The following is a 25,537-nucleotide window of genomic DNA, read 5'->3' as shown; positions in this document are numbered from 1 at the left end:
TGCAATCCTGGCTTCAGCATGGTCTAGTTCCATGATTTTGAGCAACTCAATTGATCTCTGTGAACCTCAGTTTCTTCATATGGAAACTACAGATTTAATACAAGGAATGTCAATAAAAATAAAACTTTGCAGGGTTCTCGTTCAGAGAAAAATGAATGAAAAGTGCTTAGATGCATGCTCCTCACAGAATAGGTGCTCAACAACTCAAATTTTGCTAGTACTGTGATTATTTTGATTTGTGTTGCCATCGTGAATATGATGAATCAGAAAACCTATTTTTCAAATTAATTTTAATTTAAAGTTAGAGCAATTTGAATGGTTGAAATAAAATAAAACAAATTTAAAAGAGTATTGTTAAAGAGGGTTTTCAAAAGAAGTGATAGTCAAATCAAAATAAAGAAAAAATATCTGGGTGGGTCAATATTTTACTCATTTAATGCTCAGAGTTATCTGTGTGTTTGGAATACTAGAAGTTTAGTGTTGCAAAACTAAACTTACAAATAGTTTTACATGTAATAATACAAAGTCAAGACACCAGACATGTCTTGGGAGCAAAATGGGGTTAAATATCTTACTAATAATAAAATAAAATTCGAGTTAAAAATAGAAGTTGACACACCTGCTATGTGAAAGGCATTTGGTTAAAGCTGTTGCTGATATAAAGGTGAGAAGAAGAGAGACACTGGTAAGAATTCTAGCCAATGAATTTACTTATTTCTGTATTATTTATTATTCAAGTCTATTTTTCACTATATTTCAAAAGTTATAGAATTTTTTGAAATATATAAGTAAATCTGATTATAACTAAAAAAGTATTCACTTGGTGGACTTTGGAACAATCCCAGCTTACTGTAAAACAAATAGTACAGATTGCAATTTGTTCACTTTGGGACAAGTAGATTTGCCATTAAAAAAACATTTAACAGACATGTATTAATCTTTCTCATTTTGGGGGACAACAGGATTTTATCTATTAAATAATCAGAAATGTCATTTATTGAGAGCTTTTTCTAAATCACTTGAATGCATCATTTCTGTTAATCATATTTTATTAGAGGCTGTAATTAAATTTTTAAAAACTAATAACAATAAAACCCTTGGACATTCATGGGAAACGATTGTGAGCTTTTCAGAGATGCTATAGCTAAGAATTTTTTTTTTTTTTTGAGTAGGAGTCTTGCTCTCTTGCCAGGCTGGAGTGCAGTGGCACGATCTCGGCTCACTGCAATCTTCGACTCCCAGGTTCAAGCGATTCTCCTGCCTCAGCCTTCTGAGTAGCTGGGACTACAGGTGGTGTGCCACCACACCCAGCTAATTTTTGTATTTTCAGTAGAGATGAGGTTTCACCCTGTTGGCCAGCATGGTCTCGATCTCTTGACCTCGTGATCCACCCACCTCGGCCTCCCAAAGTGCTGGGATTACAGGCATGAGCCACCGCACCCAGCCAGAATTTTTTAATAGAAAGGGAAATATTATAAACAGAACAAAGAGACAATTCAAGTTAAAATAGCATTTAAATTTTACATACCATATAGAAAGTGGCATACAATTGTGTCATAATTAGAACTAGTAACTAATAGTTTGATAAATACCAGTTTTTAAATAAATGCTAGTTGTTTTATCCAAGGACCTTGCTTTCAAAGGTTGGGAACAATTTGATAAATATTTATAATTTGCCCATCATGTGCCAGCACTGTGCTAGGCTTTGGGATACACAGAATTTAAAAAAATAATAATAATTTCTCCTTCTAAGGAACATCCCCTATAAAAAGTAAACACTAACATACCTATCAGACTTCAAAAAATTTTAATATGTGCTATAAGAAAACAAGATATTAAAGGTATAACTCGCTGAACAGAACATTATCCTCTGGATTTTCCAACAAAAATAATCTTAAATTCTTTCTATAGAAAAGTACCAACTGCATGTAGGGATTCTCTCATTTGAGATCCTGGAGAGCCTGAGGTTTTCTTTTAGTAATCCTTTCCATTATCAAGATTCATTAGGCCATGCAAATGACAATGGCATTAGAGAAAAACCTAGGTCCTTCACTTTTGGACACAGTGCTGCTGCAAACCCTTGATAAGGTCAAAAGAAGTCCTTCGTACTTTCATTTGACTGGCAAATAATAATAATAATAGTAGCAAACACTTATATGGCATCTGTTACTAGTACTCCACTATTGTGAGTGAATATATTCACTCATTTAATCATTACTATAGAACTCCATAAAGAAGAGGAAGATTTTATCATTATTTATTTACAGAGGGATTAAGTAGCTTACCTAAGGTCACTTGGCTAACAAAGCTCGGGGCAAAGATTCAAATCCAAGCTGGCTGGCTTTAGAGTCATAGCTCTCAGCTCCTACATTATACTCCCTTGGCAGGTACAGTCTCTTATCACAAGTGGGAGGATAAGCATGACCAGTTCACTTCCCAGCTCGTGAGGCTTCACATGCTATTGGTTGCCTCCAGAATACAATCTAGATTTGTTACCCAGTTAGTCACACGATGCCATCCTAGATCTGCCTCCTGCCTACCTTCCCAACCTCATCTCCCGCCGCTTCCTGCCTATTCAAATAAGTAGTTCTCTGGTCCAATATATGCTGTTTGTTAAACCCACCTTTCTTCCCTGTCTGCCCCTCTGACTAACAATGGCCCTCTTTTGCCATCGTTGTCTCCTTTCACACCTAATAATAACTCCAGGAAGCCTTCTCAGGTGAAGTTAGGTGGCCTTTCTAACTGCTCCTACAGGTCTCTTTGAATTCCCCTGTTCACTGCACTTACGACACTGCATAATCATCATAATGGATTTGTAGTATCTTTGCGTATAGGGACTTATTTTCAGAGCTAGCAAAGTCTCTGGTTTATAGCAGGTACACAATCAATATTTAATCATACTGAATGTGAAATATGAGGATTAATATGTGAATATAAAGAAGAAAGCTTCCCAAATAAATATTTGCATTTGTTTATGAAAAAAACTTGGTTGATTTAGAATAAACTCATATTTGTTCTTTTTTCTACCATTCTTAGAATTTTATAATAATTCTTAGTAAAAGGAGTATTTATGTTTGTTACAGGTTCTTTTCTAGATTATTCAGGATTATTCTGGCATATTTTTATTTCATCTTGTAGTTTTTCTTCTTTTTTTTAGCATTGCAGGAACTCCTGGCTAAAATAGACCTATGGTTTCCTGTCTGGCAGAGTGGGTGTTAGTCAATGACCAAGCACTTTAAAATAGGAAGGATGGAAATAAGAAATCAGGATTAGTGTATTTATATGTTGAACAAATATTTGCTGAACACCTTATCTGTCCCCAGCACTGTGCTTGTGCTGGGAGTAAAACAATGAACAAGAACTCCTACATGTCCTGCCTTATGGAGCCAACAGCCCAGTGGCAGAGGTGAGAGGAGGAATAACAGTGAATTACAAATGCTGATTCTGAATGAAGCTTAAGAAATTGTAGTGTATAACAGGGGGAATGGCCTACCAATTGTGAATGGGGTCAGTAAACCTTGCCTGAGAGGATAATAAGTGAAATGAGGTAACGATACAATCCAACTGCCTACTTAACTTTTCCCACAATTCCCAACCCCTGTACACATGTATCTTAATTTTTACCAAATCAGTGAATGGCTAGTTCCGTAACTAGAAACCTTGGATAGATCTTTGGCATTTTTCTCTCCCTCCTGGTTTTTATCTAATCTATCAGAAAGTCTTGTTACACCTCTAATACATCCCAAATACCTCAGCTTTTCTCCATCTTCTACTTGCCGTTATTCACCACTAGTGTTCTAATTGGTCCACTTCTTTCCACTCTTGTCTACCATAATCCATGATCCACAAAAGGGAGGGATCTTTTGAACATTTAAGTCAGATTAATGCATTTCACTGGATGTAAGTCTTCATTATTGTAAGTGACACGTTATTTTAGGTACTAATCAGAAGGAAAAGTGTGACATCATACTTGCTTAATTTGAATTTTTAGATTTGTCTTTCAGACTTTGAGATTTTGGTCACATATCACTTTTACAAACTTAAGAAGAAAATGTAAATGAAACCGGTAAAGTATTTCGAAGGCAATGGCAACAACTGCTATCTGACCACTAGTGACTGAAAAATGCCATTGATTTCAAGACACATACTTGATTTCAGAGATGTGTGTCCTAAAATCTGTGAAATTTGGTCTTTCATTCATTGTCACACTCCAAGCTCACTGCACTTCATTTCCTCCAGCCATGCTTGCTTCCTTTCCGTTTATTGAACATGTCAAGTTAATACGCATCTCAAAGGAAACTTTTTTTGCTCTTGCTGGAATGCTCTTTCTGCACCTTTTATAGTGAAGGACTCCTGTTCCACTTGCACCTCCAGCTTTAAGGTCACCTCCTCAAAGGGACCTTCTCTTACCACCCATTGTAAAGTTAACTATCCTCTCACTTGCCATTCCTTATTTTGTCACCCTTATTTTTTTCTTTGTAGAAATTATTTGAAATTATTCCATTTATATAGATAATGGTGTATTTTATGACTTTCCGCAATACATCCCATGAAAACAGGGACCTTGCCTGTCTTATTACAACTCTATTTGCTGTCTAGAACAGTGCCAGGCACATAGAAAGAGCTCAATAAAACTCTGTAAAATCATGGATTATTAGATGGGTTTGGCATCCAGAGGGGAGATCAAAGCTAGCGATATAAATTTGGCAAAGCATTGGTGTATGGAATTGTATTAAGTCATGAATGCGGATGATACTGACAGAAAGAAGGACCTAGAATTATGAATGGAGAATCTCTAATATGTGATGAACTGATAGTGGTGGATGCCAGCAATATAGCCTTAAATGGGGTGACCAGAGAAGTTAGGAAGGAATCTATAAAAGTGTGATGTTATAGAGCAAAGGAAGAAAATATTTGAAGAAGGAGGTAAGTGATCAACAATGTGAAATGCTGGTGAAAAAGACAAAATGAGGACTGAAAAATTGCCACTATTTCAGTTTAGTGAGCACTGTGCTCTGGCCTGAGAGAATTGAGGTATGAAGGAAGGCAAAAGAGAGCCATTAAAGCCAACTCAATTAAGGAGGGCTTTTATGAAAAAAAAAAAAAAAAGAGAGAAAGTGGTTAGAAACCAAGGCTAGTCCAAACAGTTATTTATTTTTTGTGCTTGTTTCTTGTTATATTTCATTTTATATACAGAGGGGTCATACATATGTTAACATGTTAATGAAAAGGGTCAGAGGAAGGTTAAAATTTGAATATGCAGAAAAAACAGGAGGGATTTTTTTTTCTGAGTTTAATGACAAATTAGAAAATTATAAATTATTATTTCTAAGTTTAATGACAAATTAGAAAATTATTTTCTGAGTTTAATGACAAATTAGAAAATTACAAAAAATTAACCATTAAATTCTGCTGTCTATCATAATAGACATTTTTTTGTGCTCATTTTGTGTGAATTATGAATAGGTTTTAGAAGTGAATTATCTGATCAGCTAATTCTTGTGTTGTTTGCAAAGTTGTTATTAGGCCTAATAACATCCAAAATGGGTTATTCTTACATGCTGTAAAATTCTAAAGAGAAACCATTATACTAAAGGGTATTTTCTTATATCTTTGTGAAATAGATGTCTCTATTACATTACTGCCAGTGAAATAAACACTATATAAAGTATATTCTCTATCAATTTTTACTCATTAATCACATTCTTTATTTCATTACTTTGCTGTTTCTGCTACGTTACTATAAATATATATAGCATTTCATATGCTAGAATTTAATGAGTGCTTATATATTCCTAATAATTAAGTGAGAACTTTTTGTATTCGCACACCCTCTGCTTTTCTGAATATAAAACTATAATTTTAAATTTTTTATTTGGGGGTGAATGCTAAGAGAGGGGGTAAATGCTAATTACAGGAACTGGATTAAGCATAGAATTCTGCATCAGGGCATCTGTTAGCCTGCCTTTGAGGTCTGCACGCTGGGAAAGCCTGACACCTACTGGAATAGAAACAGTTTACAATGCCCGGAATATGCTCAAGTCACAGTTATGCGGGGAAGGGGGAAGCAAAACATAAAATTAGGTAAAATAAAACAAATTAATGAAAAAGATTATATTAAAGGTTGACTTTAAGAATCATTACTTATAAAAGATATATGTTACACATATTTAATTCGATGTACCGCTTTAAAAATATACTACTTTTCACTTTAAAATTGGAAAATAGGTTGGATCCAAACAGCAAACTCTATGCACATCCTGTGATGGGCATACATTCGGCTCGTTCTCATAAAACTTTACACTGACAGTATTGTGTATAGACAGTAATTTGTGGCTGTGAGGCACTCTACCGTCATCTATCATTGAAAACTCAATTACATTCACCACACTGTTCCCACTACAGAAAGCAAATTAATTATGCCTGACAAAAATATTTTAATTGCAAAAGTTGGTACATAAAAAAGGGTTTCTTCTTAAAGTCTAAATTAACCATAAATGAAAGTATCTAAAATTCCCCATGATCTGAGCTTTGCATAATTGCTTTTCAAAAAATTATTTTAAATATCAATTTTTTATATGATTCTTTTACAAAACTGTTATTTTTATCTCAGTTTGAATACTATATAAAATTTTGTAAAAGAATTAAGCATATAAAGATACACTACAAAAAAAGAACCACAAACGTAAATTGTTTTGTTGTTAGGAAATAAAACAATGATTTTCTTAAGGAAATAAGTATTGAGATGATATTGTCTTTTAGACTAATATCTAAATAGCTAAATATCAAATGTCTAATGCTTTATTTAAATATAATTTACATATCAAGAATCTTTTTACTAAGTGTAAATTATTGCTTCCCATTTTTATTACCTTTTTTCATGTTGTATATATTTCCCTTGAATTATTTTCTCATTTATGACTAGTGAACTACATGCAAATTATAGTCTTTCAAATTAATAATTTGATTAAAAACTTCTCTTTTTAGCTTGACTGGAAAAAATAAAGATTTTAATAAATAGATTCTATAACACTTTGGAAGTATTTATGTTCATGACTTCTTAAGACTGTAGAAACATTCTGAACATTTTTTTTCCTGAGAGGCAAGCTTCATCATCTGAATTGAACATAAATGATGATGATGGTCTTCTGTATTGGCTTTATGGAAATTATTGACTTGAAATATGCAAGCAATTATGGTTAAGATGAATTTATCAGGTCATTAAAGAAGCAAAACAGGAGCTGTGTCTCTTTGTATCTGAGGCAAAAAAATATTGAGGCCATATTACATATATCCTCTTCAAAAAAAATCCCACTTAACTCTGAATAATTTAATTATTATAAGCAGTGATAGCAGCAAGTATTTTACTTTTCTTAAAACATTTAGTCTTACGACAATCGTGTGAGGTAGATAATATTATTGTAGATGCTTCGTAGATGAGGAAGTCACTTTTGCCAGACAAAGTCATGGCTGTAAATTGTGGAGTCAAGATCTAAAAGCAGGTAGCCTGGCTCCAGCAACCAACTATGTTATGGGAAATTTTTCAGGGAAATTTTTCTTTATTTTCTTTTGCTTATGCAGGTATGCCCACTGTCCCCACCCCTCACCCTTGCCTAATTCAAGATTACAAAAAAAAAAAAAAACAAAAAACTCTAGGCACAGAAATACACTGTCTTCTTTATTTGCCCCTATGTGTGGAGTTAAAAGAATAAAAATCTTGTCCAGCAGGCAGACCTTCATCATCAGAAATGACCTTCTAATTCTGATCTACGAGGTGAAAAAATGTATTGATGACAGCTCTGATGTTGCCAGAAATGCCTCATTCCCCTCCTCCTTCCTTCTTTTCCCCTTTCCTGTTCTTTTGTCCTATTTTTTCACCCTTTGCTCTATTTCTTACTTTTTCTTCTTCAACTCTCTCTGATTTTGACAAGAGATATGCAAAATTATTATTTATCGCTTTGTGTGGCATTTTTTTCAGTATATATGTATTTATTTATTTTTATTGTGGTAAAATATACATTAAAAAATTTACCATTCTGTCTGTCTTTAAATGTACAGTTCTGTGGCTTTAAGTAGGTTCACACTGTTTTGCAGTCATCAGTGCTATCTATTTCTGGAACGTTTTCATCTTCCCAAACTGAAGCTCTGTACCCATTAAATAATACCTTCCCATTGCACCCTCCCTATCATCCCTGGCAATCACCATTCTATTTTCTGTCTCTATGAATTTAACAACTTAAGTACATCATATAAGTGAAACTGTACAATATTTGTCCTTTTGTGTCTTGTTTATTTCACTTAGCATAGTATTTTCAAGGTTCTTCCTTTTCAAAGGTTGAATAATACCCCATTTTGAGTGTGTGTGTGTGTGTGTCTGTGTGTGTTTGTGTGTGTGATTTTCTTTTTCCATTCATCTGTCAATGGACACTTGAATTGCCTCTACCTTTCTGTTATTGTGATACATGATATTTTAATGACGTTCTCAAATTAGGGTACTGTGCTAGGGAGAACACGTACTCTGACTAGTGGTGCTATCTAAAATCTGTTCTGTTTTTATTGACTTAGGACACATAGTTTTCCTCAGGGACTTAATAATTGAACTGTTAAAACAAATGAGGCTTTAGTTGAATTTTTTCCCTGATTATTGACACGAATAAAAATAGGTTTGTTAAGATATAGTTGCCTCCTTTAAAATTCTATTTTCCTCTTTAAACAAATTATTTTTTACTAAGTGATTTTTTTAAAAAAAGAGAGGGAATTAACTACATATATCAGACTTATAGAGTTGAGAATGAAATGACCAGGTTGGATTTGCAAAAAGTAGTAAACACTTATAAAAAAAGTAAGACTAACTTTTATATATTTAGGATATGTTTGTCCCACTTATCACTGAATTGGGTGGGGATTTTATCGCTATGGACTTCAGGAGTTTAGTGTAAAATGATGTACAACACTATTATTTCATAATTTTGCCATTAGTAATGGTCAAAGTTAAGTTTTGTTTGGATGTATTTTCATGCAATAATAATCTTATAATTAAGACAATGGTATTTTTCATGAGGTAAATTAGGAACAATATGAATAAATTATTCTCTTATGACAGATTAATATTTTTCTCTCTAAATTAAGTCCCACCAGAGACTTAGTTCTTCCCCTGAAGCATTTATGAATTCATTAATGTATGCATATGTTTTCATTTGCAAACTGTAGTCATCTTTAAGTACAAGATAAAGAAATGGACTTTTGAGATATTATGCTTTCTCAAGTCAGAGAGGCATGGGTGGGTATTAGGTGAGGTGTGAGGGGTTATTACTAGAGTCACCTGATAATCTTATTTCTTCGAGAGAATGTTAATTTTCAGAAGCAACTATGTCTGTCTTGTCCTATTTTGTTTTCCTCTTGTTCCCCTTTAAATCTCTGCGTTCAAGGGGATGATGGGAAACAAAGGTCGTTCAATCCATAAAGTCTCCCCCAGAAACAAAATCTTCTCCAGTTTCTCAAAGAAAATTATATACCATTGGCTTGGTTTATGGTGGCGATTTTATTGGCTTACCTTGACTTCTAATGAACATCCTCAGGACTTGGTATTTTCATACTATTGTGTCGATTAAAGCCACAGTTTATTAATATGAAAGTTTAAGTATTTAGCTACTTTTGAATTAGATGACCAGAAATCTATTCATCTGGGTTCTAAGGACTAGTATAACTGAATATAATAATATAATAATTCTTAGATTATCCCTTTATTTCTTGGGAAAATACTCTGTGTGGTCATTATTTAAAGCCATCTTTTTTGCTTCAGTCCTCTCTCACTCAGTTCAGAATAAGAATTGGTATGACTGGGCCATTATTTAGTCAATTAATGGAAGTTTTTTACGTTAGTCTTTTCACTAGTTTCCAGAAAGACTGAGTTTCTAAAATGTCAAAATAAAAAATATAGTAAACTGTTTATTTATGATGCTTTCTCTTAGTTCATTATCCACAAGTCTTCGAGCTTTATGAATCATAATAGAATCCTTTCCCCTCTCTATTTTATATGTTCAACAAGCTAGGCCTTTGCTCATAACCAAAGATGTCTGCTTTTCCCTAGAACAAACCTTTTACCTATTAACTTGGAAAATCCAAAGAATCAATACAAGCTTTTTTTCAGTACATGTTGCTGCACAAAAGCAACAGAGTTATTACCCTGAAAGAGAATCCTAAATGTGGTCTGCTGGATGGAAGGTTATGACCCCATGGAAAACTAAACACTTCAAAGTAACTGCTCTCCATCCACCATAATCAGTCTAGAAAGGTACAAAGTATTACTAAGTTTAAGCAAAATGCTTGTCTGGAATCATTGCATTTGCCTTTAAACTGCCCATCACCATTTTGCCATGCTTCATTTTCTATTTTTAAATCTACATTTTCAGATAATTTGGCTTTAAAATTATATTTACATTTTTAATATCCCTTAATGAGCTTATTTCATTGGTAGCATAAACCTAATTACGAGTCACACCAGGGGCTCTTTTGCTGTGGATGGTTCTTCCAGTTTACCCTGGATCAAAGATTGCTCGGCCATGAGCAGTCTGCTGATCTGCTTCTTTGCCTCCTCAACTATTTTAGTCATGAGATTGTTTTAATATTTAGCATTTCAAAAGGCCTCTGCCAGGTGACACTATCATTTTGCCTCACAGAGAACGAATATATTTTTTTCTTTTCAAAGCCCTGAGCATATAGTGACGGTGATACTTGTGTTGTTTCTGCCCCACGCTCCCTCCTCCACAGTCATTCAGAGAATGTTCATGTGACAATTTAATTGTGCTTCTGTTGAAGTTAGTCAGTCTCAGTAATTAGGATCATCATTGCATTTGCATGAGGAATCTAGTTAATTTTTTAAAGATCCCTTTATTGTGGTCCTCTCAATTTTAAATCTTTTTATTTTTATTTCTTGCTTTTTCCAGTTCTTTGTTTTACATTATTTTTGCCTCAGTTGTCACCAATGATTTAACAACATGTGCCAGCATGTCTTCTTACTTCTTTAAGGGGCCTGAAATTTTAAACATCACATTCAAAAGAACACAATAAGTTCTATGGAGCTCAATTTCTCTGCCTTAGATGAATGACAATGTGGAATGATTAAATCAAGCAATTAACATATCTTTTTTTCTTTTTGTGTGTTGTTTTCTGGAATTTGTGTATGATGTACTTAAGTGAGGTTTTACTTTGTGTTTATCCTCTTGGAATTCATTAAGCTTCTTAGATATGAGGGTTGATTTTTTTAAAAAACAAATTTAGGAAACTTTCCCTTTTTTTCTTCTCATGTTTATTCTGCCCAATCTTAGGACAAGTTCAGTTTTGCTCATTTATGTTTTTGAATTTTTTTCTTTGTACTTCAGTTTGGCTGGTTTCTATTCCTTGTCTTCGAGTTTATTGGTCTTACTTTCTAAAGTGTCCAAACTTCTGTTAAGCACATCCAGTCCATTTTTAATTCACATATTGTATACTTCTCATTCTATTTAATGGTTAATTGTTTTAAAGTCATGGGTTGCTAATTCCAACATCTATGTCATCCCTGTTTTGTTTTGTTTTTTCTATTTACTGGATTTTTACTCCATATACTGGTCCTATTTTGCTGCTTTTTCTCATGTTTAGTTTTGTTTGCTTTTCATGCTGGGCATTGTGGATGCTATGTTATTAGTGTCTGGATTTTGTTGTTTGCAAGCACAAAATAGTAGCCAGTCCAAGATTCAAGGGCACCCCTATATTGACTTTTAAAATGATATTTCTGTCTGGCCCCCTCGTTTTATTAATCTTTAACACATTTTTTAACCATCCTGGTATCCCCAAACTCAGATCTCTATTTTCTTTACTTGGTGTCTTTTCTGGAATCCATCCTTCTGTGATGCAGTTTGAAAATTGTTCCCAGGCACAAAACTAGATTGAATGTGGAGCTAACATCACATATTTTCCCTCAAGAATCATATCACTGCATTGTCTACTGCCCAATATCTGAAAACCGTTGCTTTATACATCTGTCCAGATTTATAATTTTTGCCATAAAAAAGTAAATCTGATAGTTGATATAGCCGGGGACAAAATTCTCTGAAATTTATGTTTTTAGTTTATTATATGAAAAATTATAGAATAAGCTCATTTAACTCCTTATGTCAAGCTAAGATTTATTGTGAAAATTCATAGAATTTGAAGATTAATTTGAGGAAAATTGACATATTTGCATCGGGTTTCCCATTAATTAACATGATTCATTGGCTTTTTCTTTAAAGCTTTTCAATAAAGTTTAAAATTTTTACATATTAAATCTAACACTTCTTTTGCTGAATTTATTCTTAGGTACATTATTCTTGTTATTTTTTGCTATTGTTAATAGTGTCTTTTTGAATTTGTTGTTGGTACAGAGAAATGTAACTGAACTTAACTTTGTGATTGAATTAATATAAATTAATCTTGTATTAACTCATAAACATTTATATTTGATTACATTGCTGAATTGTCTTTTTAATTATAATAATCTGCATCTAGACCATTTTGTATTTTGTTTGGTTACAATCATATCCACTGCAGCTAATAACAGTTCTCTTCTTTTTTGATTTTTAAACCATTTATTTACTTATTTACTTATGCTTTACTGCACAAATTTAAAGTAACGGACCCGGATCTGAGTTTTTTATCTCAGTACTAATATTAATATTTGCTACAAAAGCATTCTTGCATTTTGATTTATCTTACAGCTAAACTCTGCAGGTTTCTCATTTTAGCTTTGATTTATTCTTTTCTTTATTTTGATCTTGTTAGTGTTTCCTTATAGTCCCTGAGTACAGCAATACAGTAATAAGTTATTTTCTCTTATATTTAAATATTTTAAAGCTAAATAGCAATCTTACAAGGTTTCTGATCTATAGTATGGCAAAAATAGATGTTTGTCTATGAAAATAATTTTGATGAAAATAGTTCTTTTTGACAACAGTTTTTTCCCTAACAATTATGATCTTCTTTAGGAACTGGTGTGCTTATGTACATACCAGGTTATCTCCCACAGTGATATTGGACAACCAGGTCACTTACGTCCCAGGTGGGAGAGGACCTTGTGGCTGGACCGGTGGATCCTGTCCTCAGAGGTATGTAATATTTCTTGAAAATAGCCACTGTTTTTGCACCATAATAAATTATAGCTGGGAATATATAATGTTATTAATCCAAGGTACATAATACATAGTAGGGTCAGGGGATGGTAGTCACATTATGCTTTAGTAAGTGAAAATGCAGACACTAATAATATTTGCCTCATATGGTCATTTTTAGAATCATTTGAGATAATGCAATAATATATTTGGCCTAGTGCCTTGTGCTTTGTGAGCATTCAATAAATGTTAATTCTCATGCTTATTTCTATTTTTACTATCACTATTACTTTTACTCTATATCTGGTCAACAATCCTGTCCTTTAATTGCTTATGAATTTCATGCACAATTTTGAAGATTTATTATTTTCTCTTCATGCTAGGTCAGAAGGAAGTTTATAACTTGGTTCATATTCTAAAATTAGGAGAGCTTCTAGTTACAATTATGCATGGTAAAGCAGCTAAGTGAAGCTTTTCTTCTTGTATCTATTGTAATTAGCCATGTCATTTGATTATCATTTTTTTAAAAAGTCTATGTTGTTGTCCTAAAAGATGGGGCTGAGTAATTGATACATTCTCTGAATTCATGTAGTCACAGTAGCTCAGCTGGGGGTGTTTCCAAAGAGCCTGCAATAAAAACTTAAATTGTTATTCAGGCCATGATGGCTAATGTTACGCAAATTGTCATACAAATAACTCAGGCAATGCATCTGACACATGACAATCTGGAACAGGGCACAATAAGGATACATAAAATCAAGGTGTTTCTTAGTCCCTTGAGGAATAGCTAAGGTTCATGGTCCAGAGAGCTAAGCACATCTTAGGGATTTGGGAGAGCTGAACTCTAGCTCTGTTTTCAGCCCTTACTCCCTTTGTGACAATTTCCTTGCCAATACGAGACACAAAGAATGCATTGCTAATTCTTTAGTAATGAAAACTTTATCACAGTAGCCCCTAGCATACTGCCCTTCTGGATTCAAGGTGAGCTCCTTTGACTTCTTTTCTTTTCTTTAAACAAACCAGAAGTATTTATCTTTATTCTCGAATCTTACCTTTTTTATGCCTTCTGAGTGGGTCCATTCATTCGCTATTTTTAATACTCATGTCATTCATAATTGCTACTTTTTCTTTTATTATGTCTGAGCTACATGCAACAGATATTCAGTTTGCCAAAGCAGGAACATTGACCCCAGCAATAGTTCAACTAACTGCTTGAGTTCATCCTTACAAACTCTATATACCGTCCCTTTCCAAATTGCTTTGCTTCCTACTTAGCTTTAACTGTGGGATTGCAGATGATATTTCACTAGACAGAATGATTTATTGAAATAAATGAGGGTAAATGATTAGCATGCTTTTATAGATGGAAAGGATCTTGTAGCTCATTTTGCAACTGACAAATAGCCTCAGACATACTCGGTTACCTGTCATGTTATAGCAGAAACTGAAATCCAAGTCCCTAAAGTCCAGTCTGTTATAATGCTATTGCTCCACATGTTCAGGGTTTGCCCGTGTGGATGACTGTTGTCTCCATATCGTTGTACGTGGCAAACTCCAGGATAATAACATGGGAGGCTAGCCCACATGACATGAGCTAACATCACAGCTCCACCCCTTTTAGATATGGGACTTTGAGCGGGTTATTTCATCTCTCTGTTCTTTGGGTTCCTCATCAGCAAATCAGGACAATAATAATGCCTTCATCATAAACTAAAAGGAAAATTAAGCAAGATAGTATGTATCTGTTTTACAGACCCATTTGATAAATAGCAGCTAAATATTAAAGTCACATGGGTAAGACTAATATGGCCAAATTGTACTTATTACTTACATTTACACACACACAGAGCTCACAATTTAGTAGCAGTCACTAATTATATTGTTTGTTGTGTTGAACTGCTATAGTTTCCTTATTTCTTTTCTGCTGTTCTATGGTTTCATCTTAGAAATAAAATTTCCTCATATTACTTCCCTTCTCTCTCTCTGTCCCTGTCTCTTTCTCTCAGAGAAATACTATATGACAAAAGTAGTAGGTAGTATAATTTCAAAACTTTGAAGATGAAAAACTCAATGGGAAAATGATAGTGGTTATCATAATTTCAATTAGATCATGAATATCCAATTTGTTTCAAGTTGTTTGATACTGATCTGGAGGAAATACAGATCTTTTTAATTATAACAATATAGGAAATAATATGAATCGAAGTAGAATAAATTATCTCCATATAACTTTAAAATTGGAATGAAAATAAGTTTTAACATTGATTTAGCTAGAAGTATTATCAAGAGAAAAGCTATAATATCTTTAGAAAGTCAATGACAGGTATCAATTTAAAATACCAAATACCATAACTACTAATGCTTTTTGTAATATATTGAAAGAAACCTAAGTTAGGCAATAATATTGATGATGAATATTATGATTATAACAGCTAATACTAAATAAATGCTTGTTATATTGTAGGCAGTGCCCCAAAAACTTTACATTTATTATTCCAACTGATAATTTAACATGAAACAAATAATCAATTTCCCCCCAACTGCTCAACTCTCTAGATCTCAGAAGATATTCAGTCCTGTCTACAGGATGCAACATAAAATTGTCACCTCATTGGATTGGAGGTGCTGTCCTGGATACAGTGGACCGAAATGTCAACTAAGAGGTACACTCTAATATTAATAATCACAATTCTGAACAATAAGAAACTAATTCTATTGAAGAAAAGAATAGCATTTCCCCTTTTGAACCAAGGTAAATTAACATGTAGCCAAATTCCTAGGACTGTTATACTTTCTAAGCTTTCTAACTTGGTAGCTTTTTTAACATTCTGAAGTCTCATAAGCTATTCTTTAATTTCTCCCCCCCATTTTTATGTTGGATTTGTATGATGAGCAAACGGAAATCTGATGAAAGATCTTACTTATTCTTAACAACAAGCTATAGAGGCATGCCTTATTAAAATATCAGGAATGCTAATTTTCAATTTTTAAATAAAGTGTTATTAGAAGTGACTCAATATAAAAACAAGACTACCCTCTAATTTTGTTCCAGTTCAGTTATTTGAAATAATGTAAATATGAATGAAATTTAGTATTAAAGGACATACAAATTATGTCATGAATAATTCTCTCTTTTTCAAAATTCTAATGGAACTATTTTTTTTTCAACTGAGGTTTTAAGGACTTTCTGGTGGCAAGGCTGATCAAACACATGGTAACCCGCTGTGGCCTAATATCCATGTGACTATTATTTTGCTTTTGGCTTTAAACAGGTTTCCTTTGAAAAATAAGATATGGCATCAGCATACATATTTTAAATGAATGAATATTACAAGAAAGGCCATTAGCAGTGGTGGGGAATTCAATCAACAGTGTAAGAGACTGTGATTAAAAATTAATATAAGTGTGGAGAAACTGTTATGACTCACATTAAGAAAAAGAAAATTATAATACAAAAGCTCCAGGAATCCTGCATTCTAGTTAGGGATATTATTTATGGTTTTACTAGCCTATACAATGAGAATCTGCAGGCAAATTTCACCGTAATGCTATTTGTTCTGGGTCTGGCCTGAATTTCAAAGATGTTATAAAAATTCAATTTATTTTCAGACTATAGAATGAATATGTACTACATTCATAACCAGGTAAAATAAACTTTTAAATAAAATATAATCTATGCTGAAAATATTTGGAAATAAGGAATTTAGCATATTTTAAAAAGACCCAAATATGGCCCTGATTTCTGATTTCCATGAAGTACACAAACATACTCACGGTGGTAAAACGTATTTGTGTCTAGAGTTGGTGAACTGTTAAAAGTTCTGGATAATATTTAGAATTCTGTTTCTGAAATCTGTATTTCTCTTCTTCTACAAAGAAAGATATCATGAGATTATTAATTCCATCATTATTTCTTGATGATTCAAGTGTTTGCAGAGCACATTTCTAGAAATTTAGGATGTTATTACACATCCTATTAGTAGACACGTGGCAGGGAAAAAGTCTACAGATGAAATAATGTCATGGACTCTAGTTGATGAGAGTGTTATTGCTCCGTGCTTCAACCTTTTATACTTAGGAATCAATTCTTTATCATTATGGTGGACTACATACATGTAGGAAGAAAAAATACCAGAACATCACTGTAAATATAGACAGAAGAGACAAAGGCTAGCTGACAGTTTCAAATATAGACTGTGTCCTGCCACTCTCATTTTTCAAAGTGTGATATGAAATAGTTATGAATTCAAGTAGTTTAGGGATTGTCTAATGACACCTTATATCCTAATTAGAAGCAACCTGTGGATAGGTTTTATACTAGATTTACAAATCGTTGTGTTAATTTCCAGCGGCAAAAATGTCCCAGAACAGTTCTGATTACGACCTTCTGTCATAATAGTGTGATTGGAACCACTCATAATTCAGGTATCTGCTGATTAAACTGTTATTGAAAGGCCTCTTTTCTATGGAAATCTACAGTGGGAATAATGTTCCAATGGCAGATATGCATATTGTGTCATATTGTCATACAACCAATTCTAATACAGCTTTGATTCCAAAGGAGCCTCCTGTTGCTCTCTACTATACTTTGACCATTCTACTTTTCACTTTTAGTGCAGTTGTATTTTCAATGGCTGAATTTTCTATTAGTGCAATAGATGCACTGGTTGTATTAGGAACTACCGTGTCCCTTTGTCCCTTGAACCTTCATTATATCTCTCCTGGGGGGATATTTGCACATTTTCGCTAATAGCTAACCAAATTGCAGTGGGAAGATCTTCTAAATATGCAGGAAGTATCACCAGTTCAGGAATAAATTGGAGCTCTTGGCAATTGCACTCTTTTTTACTTCTTCTCCTCCACTTTTGTACCCTTCTTTCCATTTCTTTCTTTTATACCCTTTTTTCTATTTCTTTGGGGATGTGGATCCATCTCGAAGCTGTTAGAAAGAGATGTGGTGACTCAGAATACATGGCGATTCTCTCTTTATTCCACAATATGCTAATCTGCTACACATGTACTTTAGCGGCAACTCAGATAATCAAAATACTGGTAGCCACAGTTCTAGATTACCTTATAAAAATATTCATCATATTATCAAAAGGAAACCAATTTTTAAAAATCTAAATGAACAGAACTTTATTGGGGGGAAAAGGGAGCATTAAGTCCAACATCAAAGTAATAGTTCTGATATGTTTTACATTTGTTATGTCATTTTCTCGTTTCAAATATATATGTATTTGTACATAATGAGGAGTGAGTCATCAAAGACAGTTTGCACAAGGGTTTTGCCTTTAGAAAGGACCTAATTTTGTGATATGGTATTCAAGATACTTTTCAAAAAGTCAGCAGTAACATACACTTAAACCTGTTTTATAAAATTTGCAATAATGCTCTTTTCCAGTAGATGTCTCTAAAATATTCTGAAGTGGAACAAGGAAAGTATGACTTGCTTTAATGACACAAAGGGCAATGATTTAAATACAAATAGTGTTAGATTACAGAGGACGAAGAAAACTTGTTTGCAAATCTGTTTTTAAAAATCCAGTGGCTTTAATCATCAGATCCTTTATAGGAAAAAGGTATCTTATAACATTCTGTTTTGTACTGCAGATATTATGAATGCTGACAAAATGCGAGCATGTACAAGTGCTGAAATAAACTGGCCCCTACCATATGTTATGAATATATAAAAAATATTTGGTTTTACAAATGCTGTGAAATCATGCAATAAATTATATAAGAGCTACTGTAACCAATATTTGAATATGGGGCTTCTCCGGCAGGAGTTTTTTAAAATGCATTCCCTGTAGTTTTGCATATCTAGTTCTTCCCAGCAGTAGCAAATGCTTTCTTCTTTGAGAAAGAACATTACCTCCTCTAAGCATCTTTCACAATAAAATTATGATGCATTTAGTGAAGAACACTGTGTACTATAAGTGGTTGTTGCACCAAACTGCCTACTTCAATTTACCTAGTAAATCTCAGTAAAGCTTAATATGTGCACCGAACATTCACCACGCAAGTATTCACTTAATATTGAGGGATCAGCTGGAAATCTGTCTCCTCAAGCCACACAGGAAGGTTTTCTGGTTCTGAGTGAGAGAGAGCAAACATCCTCATTACTGAGTTGCCATTAATGACATCCTCCATATGGCTCAAAGGCCTGGAAGGAAAACAAAAAAAAAAAACTTGCAAATAAAACCCATCTAATTAAAAAAAAAAAGCATCTAATAAGGAAGCTGTTGCTCCTACTGTAGACACTTGCTGACCTTGCTTCTCTAAGTCCTTGATCCGTCAAAGTCAGGGCTTCCACTGCAATGGGAAAAAAAGAGAGTAACTGTGCTGGGAGAAAAGCAAAAAGGAATCCAACTTAAAAAATATATTGCATTTTAAAAAAATCTGAAGTTCATAAACATCTTTAAAAATTTAGTTGACTGAAATAAATGTCCTTCTGTCCCTGTACCTATCGCTTAGAAGGGAACAAGAAAAAGAAACTTAGAAATCTGTCCTGTATGGAACAAAGCAAAGGTCTGTGCTCAAGTGAAAGACAGATTGCTTGGAAAACCTAGAATCTGTGGCAGTCCTTGTGGTAGAGAATACATTTGGGGAGACAGAAAGATTGCTAAATGAAAAAACAAAAGAGCATCAATCAACGAGGCTCTTTATCACAGGAGAGTAACTGACTCCACTGTCAGAGATCCTATCAGCTCTTTGCTGTGGCTGGTTAAATCCTGTGTAATACATTGGGATGAATGCAAGTATTGAACTCCAGTCAACAAACAGAGATAGGGAAAGATAACATAAAGTATTGAATTGGTAAAACAGGCATTTCAGGTTTTCAACAGCCTTGGCAGGGACTCCATCCAATGAATTCCAGAGCAAAGAGATTCATGTGACAAATGGGATCTCAAGGAGCTTTGTGTGATGCTTAATAGTTGTTTCTTTTATTCAGGAGTACAGTTTTCTCACTTAGATCCTGAAAAAAAAAAAAACAATAAATTTAACAATACTGCTAAAAGCAAATGGGAAGCTTTATGAACATGCATGTGCACACATACAATTACATTAATTTTTGGCATTTAACACTAAAAAATATAATCACATTTTCTTTCAAATTAGTGATCTTGAAACTATAAAATATGAAAAAAGCTTAATTTTTCTCATTTTATATATATTATTTTCATATACTGAGGAATGAATCATCAAATTTTAGTGTGGAGGAAAACTATGTTTTCACTTGATACTTCTATGTATGTTTATTTTTTATCTTTTTCAATTGCTTGATTTTTATCTTTCTGACAGCTTTCCAATTTACTCTCTCCTCTCCTTCTTCTCACTGATTTTAAAGTTTTTTCTTATGTTTTTGGTTACTATTTTCAATCTATTGATTATCTCCTGCATATCACTGTCTATTCCCTTTTTTAATGTAATAGCATTTTTCAAGATCACATGAATGATATATATCTCAAATTCTTTTGACTCTCAGGTCAATAGAAAATTAAACTTTGATGCTCTTCATTTGCTTCCTTTCTATTCTTAACACTTTACCTCTCACCTAGGTAAATTTTTACTTCTTGAGCATTCAGGATCTTTCCTAGACTGGGTAGCACAGACGGAACTATATCATGATGACATGCTTCTACTGAAGTCTCAAATAGGATCCTAGAAGAGTTAAAATCCCCCCACACATCCTCGTGTGTGTGTGTGTGTGTGTGTGTGTGTGTGTGAGAGAGAGAGAGAGAGAGCCCCTGCCCTTGTTTCCCCAGTCTTTGAAGGATGTTAAGTAAAACATTGTTATAATCTTCATATTAAATATGCAGCATGTAATACTTTGTAAGAAGTAAAATTAAGAGACCTGATTAAAATTCCATTATAAAATGCAACTTAAAATAATATGTCACTATTTATAATAAAGCTTCACCAAAGTATTTTGAACCCCTGGAAATAAATCCTGTGTAAAATGCTGTTGTGATTTGTATTGAGGTCTCTCCACTTCAGGATCATGAGCACCCAAACCAATCTGCCTCTTGATTATGGTGATTGGTGGGAAGGGGCAGCAGTCACAGTCAATATTGTGTATAAATCAAAAATTAAGAATGCATTACTTTTTATTTTCTTAAATTAAAGCATTGTCTATAATACAGTCTAAAACTACAGACCAAGTAATATACATCATACCAAAAATCACTCATATCATTCTAATAATTTCTAAGCAATTTATTGATTTCTACAAATTATATTGGTGTCGTCTTTCTTTTGCCATGGATGATACCAGCTAAATGATGTCCTTGTCAGAGAGGTAATTTAATATAGGGAACTCTCTCAACCTCCTTTAATGACTTACCCATCAGATTTAGAGTCACTAGGTGACACGAGGTCTCAATAAGTTTGTAATTTCTATTAACATCAGTTAAATTATCCTCCTGCTGAATTATCTATTGGGCTTTCCTGAATAAAAAGTGATTGCATTCAATTTTTATCAGCACTTAAATACTGTGTGTATTTTTGAATGTTTACTATCTTTATTATTAACTAAATCATGAAAATTCTTATATAAATATCATATTTAATTAGTTTATAGAGCTTTGTAAACGTCATTAGGCCAAATTCATCTGGCAGCATAAATCAAGGAATATTTATTGCATTTTTGTAGTTTTGTCATATAAATTTTATTTTCAAACAATTTATAAGAAAATCTTTTTCTTATATAATTGGACTTTTACTAATTTTTGTTTCAAATAGTATATATACCTCTATATATGTCAATTAATACATATTCATTTAAAATAGAATATGTAAGTTTCAAATGTATATTTATAGAATACATGAAATTTTTATATCTATACTATCTTTGATCAGTTTTTTAACTATCTCCAGTTTAATGAGGGGAATTTTCTTTTCTTATAAAGCTGAAAAAGGATTGGCATTTCTGTTAGAGTGTCATCTCTGAAAATCAGTTATTTTTTTTAAAAGTCTATTTTCCAAATGTTAAATTTCACAATTTATATAAAAGTGAATTCATAGGGCTTGATATAATTTACAAAATGCCTTTTTAGCTGTAACATCACAGGCTATCTTTAAAGTCCAAATATTCTTCCAATTTTTATTATTTTAATTTTTAGCATGTGCTCTTTCTTTCCATCTCTCTTTCCATCTTTCTCTCTCCCTCTCGTCTACTTTTATTGTCTCTTCTTTGTTTGATATATAGCAGTAAATATGAAATTCATCTAGAAAAGATTTCAAGTGTTTACTCGATAACACATTATACTTTCGGTCAGAAATATTTGAATACAGTAGCTTATAGTGCCAAAATTTTTAAAAAACAGAAGTCTATCTAAAACTTTGCCTGGAACTCCTGGTTTACTTTTTCACTATTATTGCACTGGCTTCACCTATCTAAAAAATTAAATTTTCACATACACAAATTTTGTGGGAAATTCCTTTCTCAAGTGTTCATATGTATTACTACATTACTAATGTAGTATTAAAGATGTTTTCCCTTCTAATTTACTGAGATTTAAAAAAAACTGCTTTAAAATTCTTGATTTTTACATTTTAGGAAAATTACGAAAATACTTGCATATGAAAGAGTTCAAGTTTCATTAATAATACTTTTAAATTTTGTTAAGTTGACTTTTAAGTTTTCTAAGAAGTTGTCTTACAAAAAGCAGTATCATAAAACTCATTTGCAATGATATTCCTAGATCAGAATTATTATATTAGGTAAGTTCTATAATATTTTTCTTTTCTAAAATGCTCTATTATTTTAAAATGCTCTTATTATTTAAAAAAAATTAAAATTCTGATTTTTTCTAAATATTTTATTATTTTATGGGCACTTTATTAACATTATCTGATAAAGTATTTTTTAAGTTTTTTACTTCAATTGATTTCATTGAACATTTTTATTACTAGGAATACTTATTTCATGAGACTAATTTCATAACATTTTAAAATATTTTCTTCTTCATGATTCATGGTTGCAAATGATCTTTAACGTAATGGGTAAATGCCATTATGATGAAAAATGAGTAAAATAATTTTATTTCTATATTATACAAATTTGTAGGATTGTTTGAATCCAACATTCACCTAGCAAGAAATAATAATCTACCAATATTGAAAATCAAATTGATTTTCATTCTAGAAATGTAACTTATTTATTTTAAATTGAACTTATTTTTTATAATTATTTGGTATTATTTAGATGTTGTACATATTAAAAGATGTTCCAGACTGAGTTTGGCACAGTATCATTACCTAATTTAGGACTAGGTTCCTAAGTGATACAATTTTTGTTTTATTCTCAGATTCAAAAAATTCATACTCAAGATACTTGAAACAAAGGCTTTTAAAATTTGGTTAAACTTTTGTTTCTTTTTCAGTGTCTTCAATAATTTACTATAAACTTCTGGACCATAATTAACAAATAACTATGCATTTAGAACAATTAGCACATACTAATAAGTAAAATAAATTGAGCATCAAACGATTTGGAAGTTCTAGCAAATACATAAATCATAAGCAATGATAAACTGTTCATTCTACTAAAACACTGACTGTTTCACAAAATCTATGCACTGCCTGACATCAGCCCAACAAAATGCTAATTCTGAAAAATAGTTTTCAGGTGTTGCCACAGTAGGAATTCCATTCATCACATCTCCTACAAAATACATCCTTTATCATGTATCCATGATTAACTTGTAATTAGTTAATATTATAATTTGTATAACTCAGCTTTTCAGTTATTGGACTTCAGCATTATGTATTTGCCAACAGTTGTGGCTTTATTATATTTCAATATTTTAACAATTGGCCGACCACATTGCTACATACTGGCAAAACACAATCATGGAGTTGGGGAATGTGCAATGTTGCTAGATGGGAGTAAGGAGCAACAGTCTGGCTTTTGAGTGGAAAGCGATTTTATTTCTGAGACATTCTAAAATTGTCATTGGGCTGTAAATTTGATTTCTGTGAAGGCAGCACAAACACTCTTCATATGCTTCCATGCTTAACAGTGCCTCTTTAGGGATCTTGTGTTATAACAATAGAAAGAATGGCAATATCTACATGAGGAAATCAGGAAGCTGTGAAAGGCACCTTCCACCCTCATCCGACTTCACTTACTCTTTAAGGAATGGTACGAGACTCAAGGTTTTCATTTCTTAAACTTCATTAAATCATGTCTTCAACACACACCTTTGTTATTAACAGGAATGCTATTTAAAAGTCTATGAAGATCGATTTCTGGATTGCAATTTTAGTATTAATATATCTAGTACTTTCTGCATTATAACAATGAATTTACCTCTTAGAAATAGAAAGCTTAGCAATTTGTTCTAAATTAGTGTTCCTAACCAGGGCCATACATAGAAATCACCTGTAGAGGTTTTTTGTTTTTTGTTTTTGTTTTTGTTTTAAATACGCACCTGCCCCATTCCTCAAAATAGAGCTACTGAATGAGAATCTCAGGTGAGGGAGTGGAAAGAACATGGACACTTAATGTTTCAAAGTATACAGGAACTTCTGATTTCCATCCATGAGGAAAAAAAAAACAGTATTCTAAAGGGATGTAAAGAAATATGTGTTATAATAAAAGTTAATGATAGAAAAGGAAATTCGAATAGTAATCTTGTTTGTATTCAGCAAAACAATATTATCTTTGCTTTCACTATAATTATGCTTCCCCTCCTAACAAAGTATCCACAGCCTACTGAGTTATGGTACTACCTTCAAATGCACCAGCTCTTTTTGTTCCTATGATCTAGCCAAAAAGGTAAGCAGCAAATAAATGAAAAGATCATTGTTCATCCTGTTAAATTCACCTGTTCTTACTGCTATAAATACTTATAAGTTAGTATCCTTAACATTCGTATTTAAATTAATAGGTCTAAAGTGGGGCTCTAGAAGTTCTACCGCCAAAAGTTTCCAGGTGATGCTCATACTGCTGATTAAGGGACCCCAGTCTGAGAACCATTGCTTTACTCTCTTAGTTATATTGTTGGACGGATTTACATTTAAGCTGCCAGAATAAAATGCCTTATTACACCGCTTAAGGAGGAATCGTGATAAAAACTTATGCAATGATTAAATGGTTGTATCTGTATGAATTAATTTAAACTTACACTATAACAACCTTATCGCTAGGTCTTAGAAGAAGATTTACACTTTTCCCCACCCACTCCATCCCCTAAATAATTACACTATTCCCCAAGCTGCAGATTGCCTTTGTCCATCAGATAAGTCAACAATTACACAGGACTTTATAGAATACAGCGGAGGAAACGAAAATCAAAAAGAAACAGCATCAAAACAAAAATCTTGGACATGAATGGAAATTCATTAATTTAGCTCAATGCCCTGAAGAAAAACAATGCAAAATTCAATCTAACAATAGAGAGTCA

At 32.8% G+C, this 25,537-nt stretch overlaps 1 protein-coding gene across 3 annotated transcripts in view; it reads left to right on the top strand.

The window, feature by feature from the left end:
- Window positions 1-25,537, top strand: part of MMRN1 (multimerin 1) — a 74,039-nt gene that overhangs the window by 9,981 nt on the left and 38,521 nt on the right. For all 3 annotated transcript variants that reach the window (XM_063611166.1, XM_055297000.2, XM_063611165.1), the window contains exons 3-4: window positions 13,002-13,121; window positions 15,681-15,787. In XM_063611166.1, coding sequence (XP_063467236.1) covers window positions 13,002-13,121; window positions 15,681-15,787 — 227 coding nt within the window. The remainder of the gene's footprint in view (window positions 1-13,001; window positions 13,122-15,680; window positions 15,788-25,537) is intronic.

Source organism: Symphalangus syndactylus, chromosome 10 (genome assembly GCF_028878055.3).
Source record: "Symphalangus syndactylus isolate Jambi chromosome 10, NHGRI_mSymSyn1-v2.1_pri, whole genome shotgun sequence".
NCBI classification, from domain to species: Eukaryota; Metazoa; Chordata; class Mammalia; order Primates; family Hylobatidae; genus Symphalangus; species Symphalangus syndactylus.
This window is presented reverse-complemented; position numbering and strand designations above follow the sequence as displayed.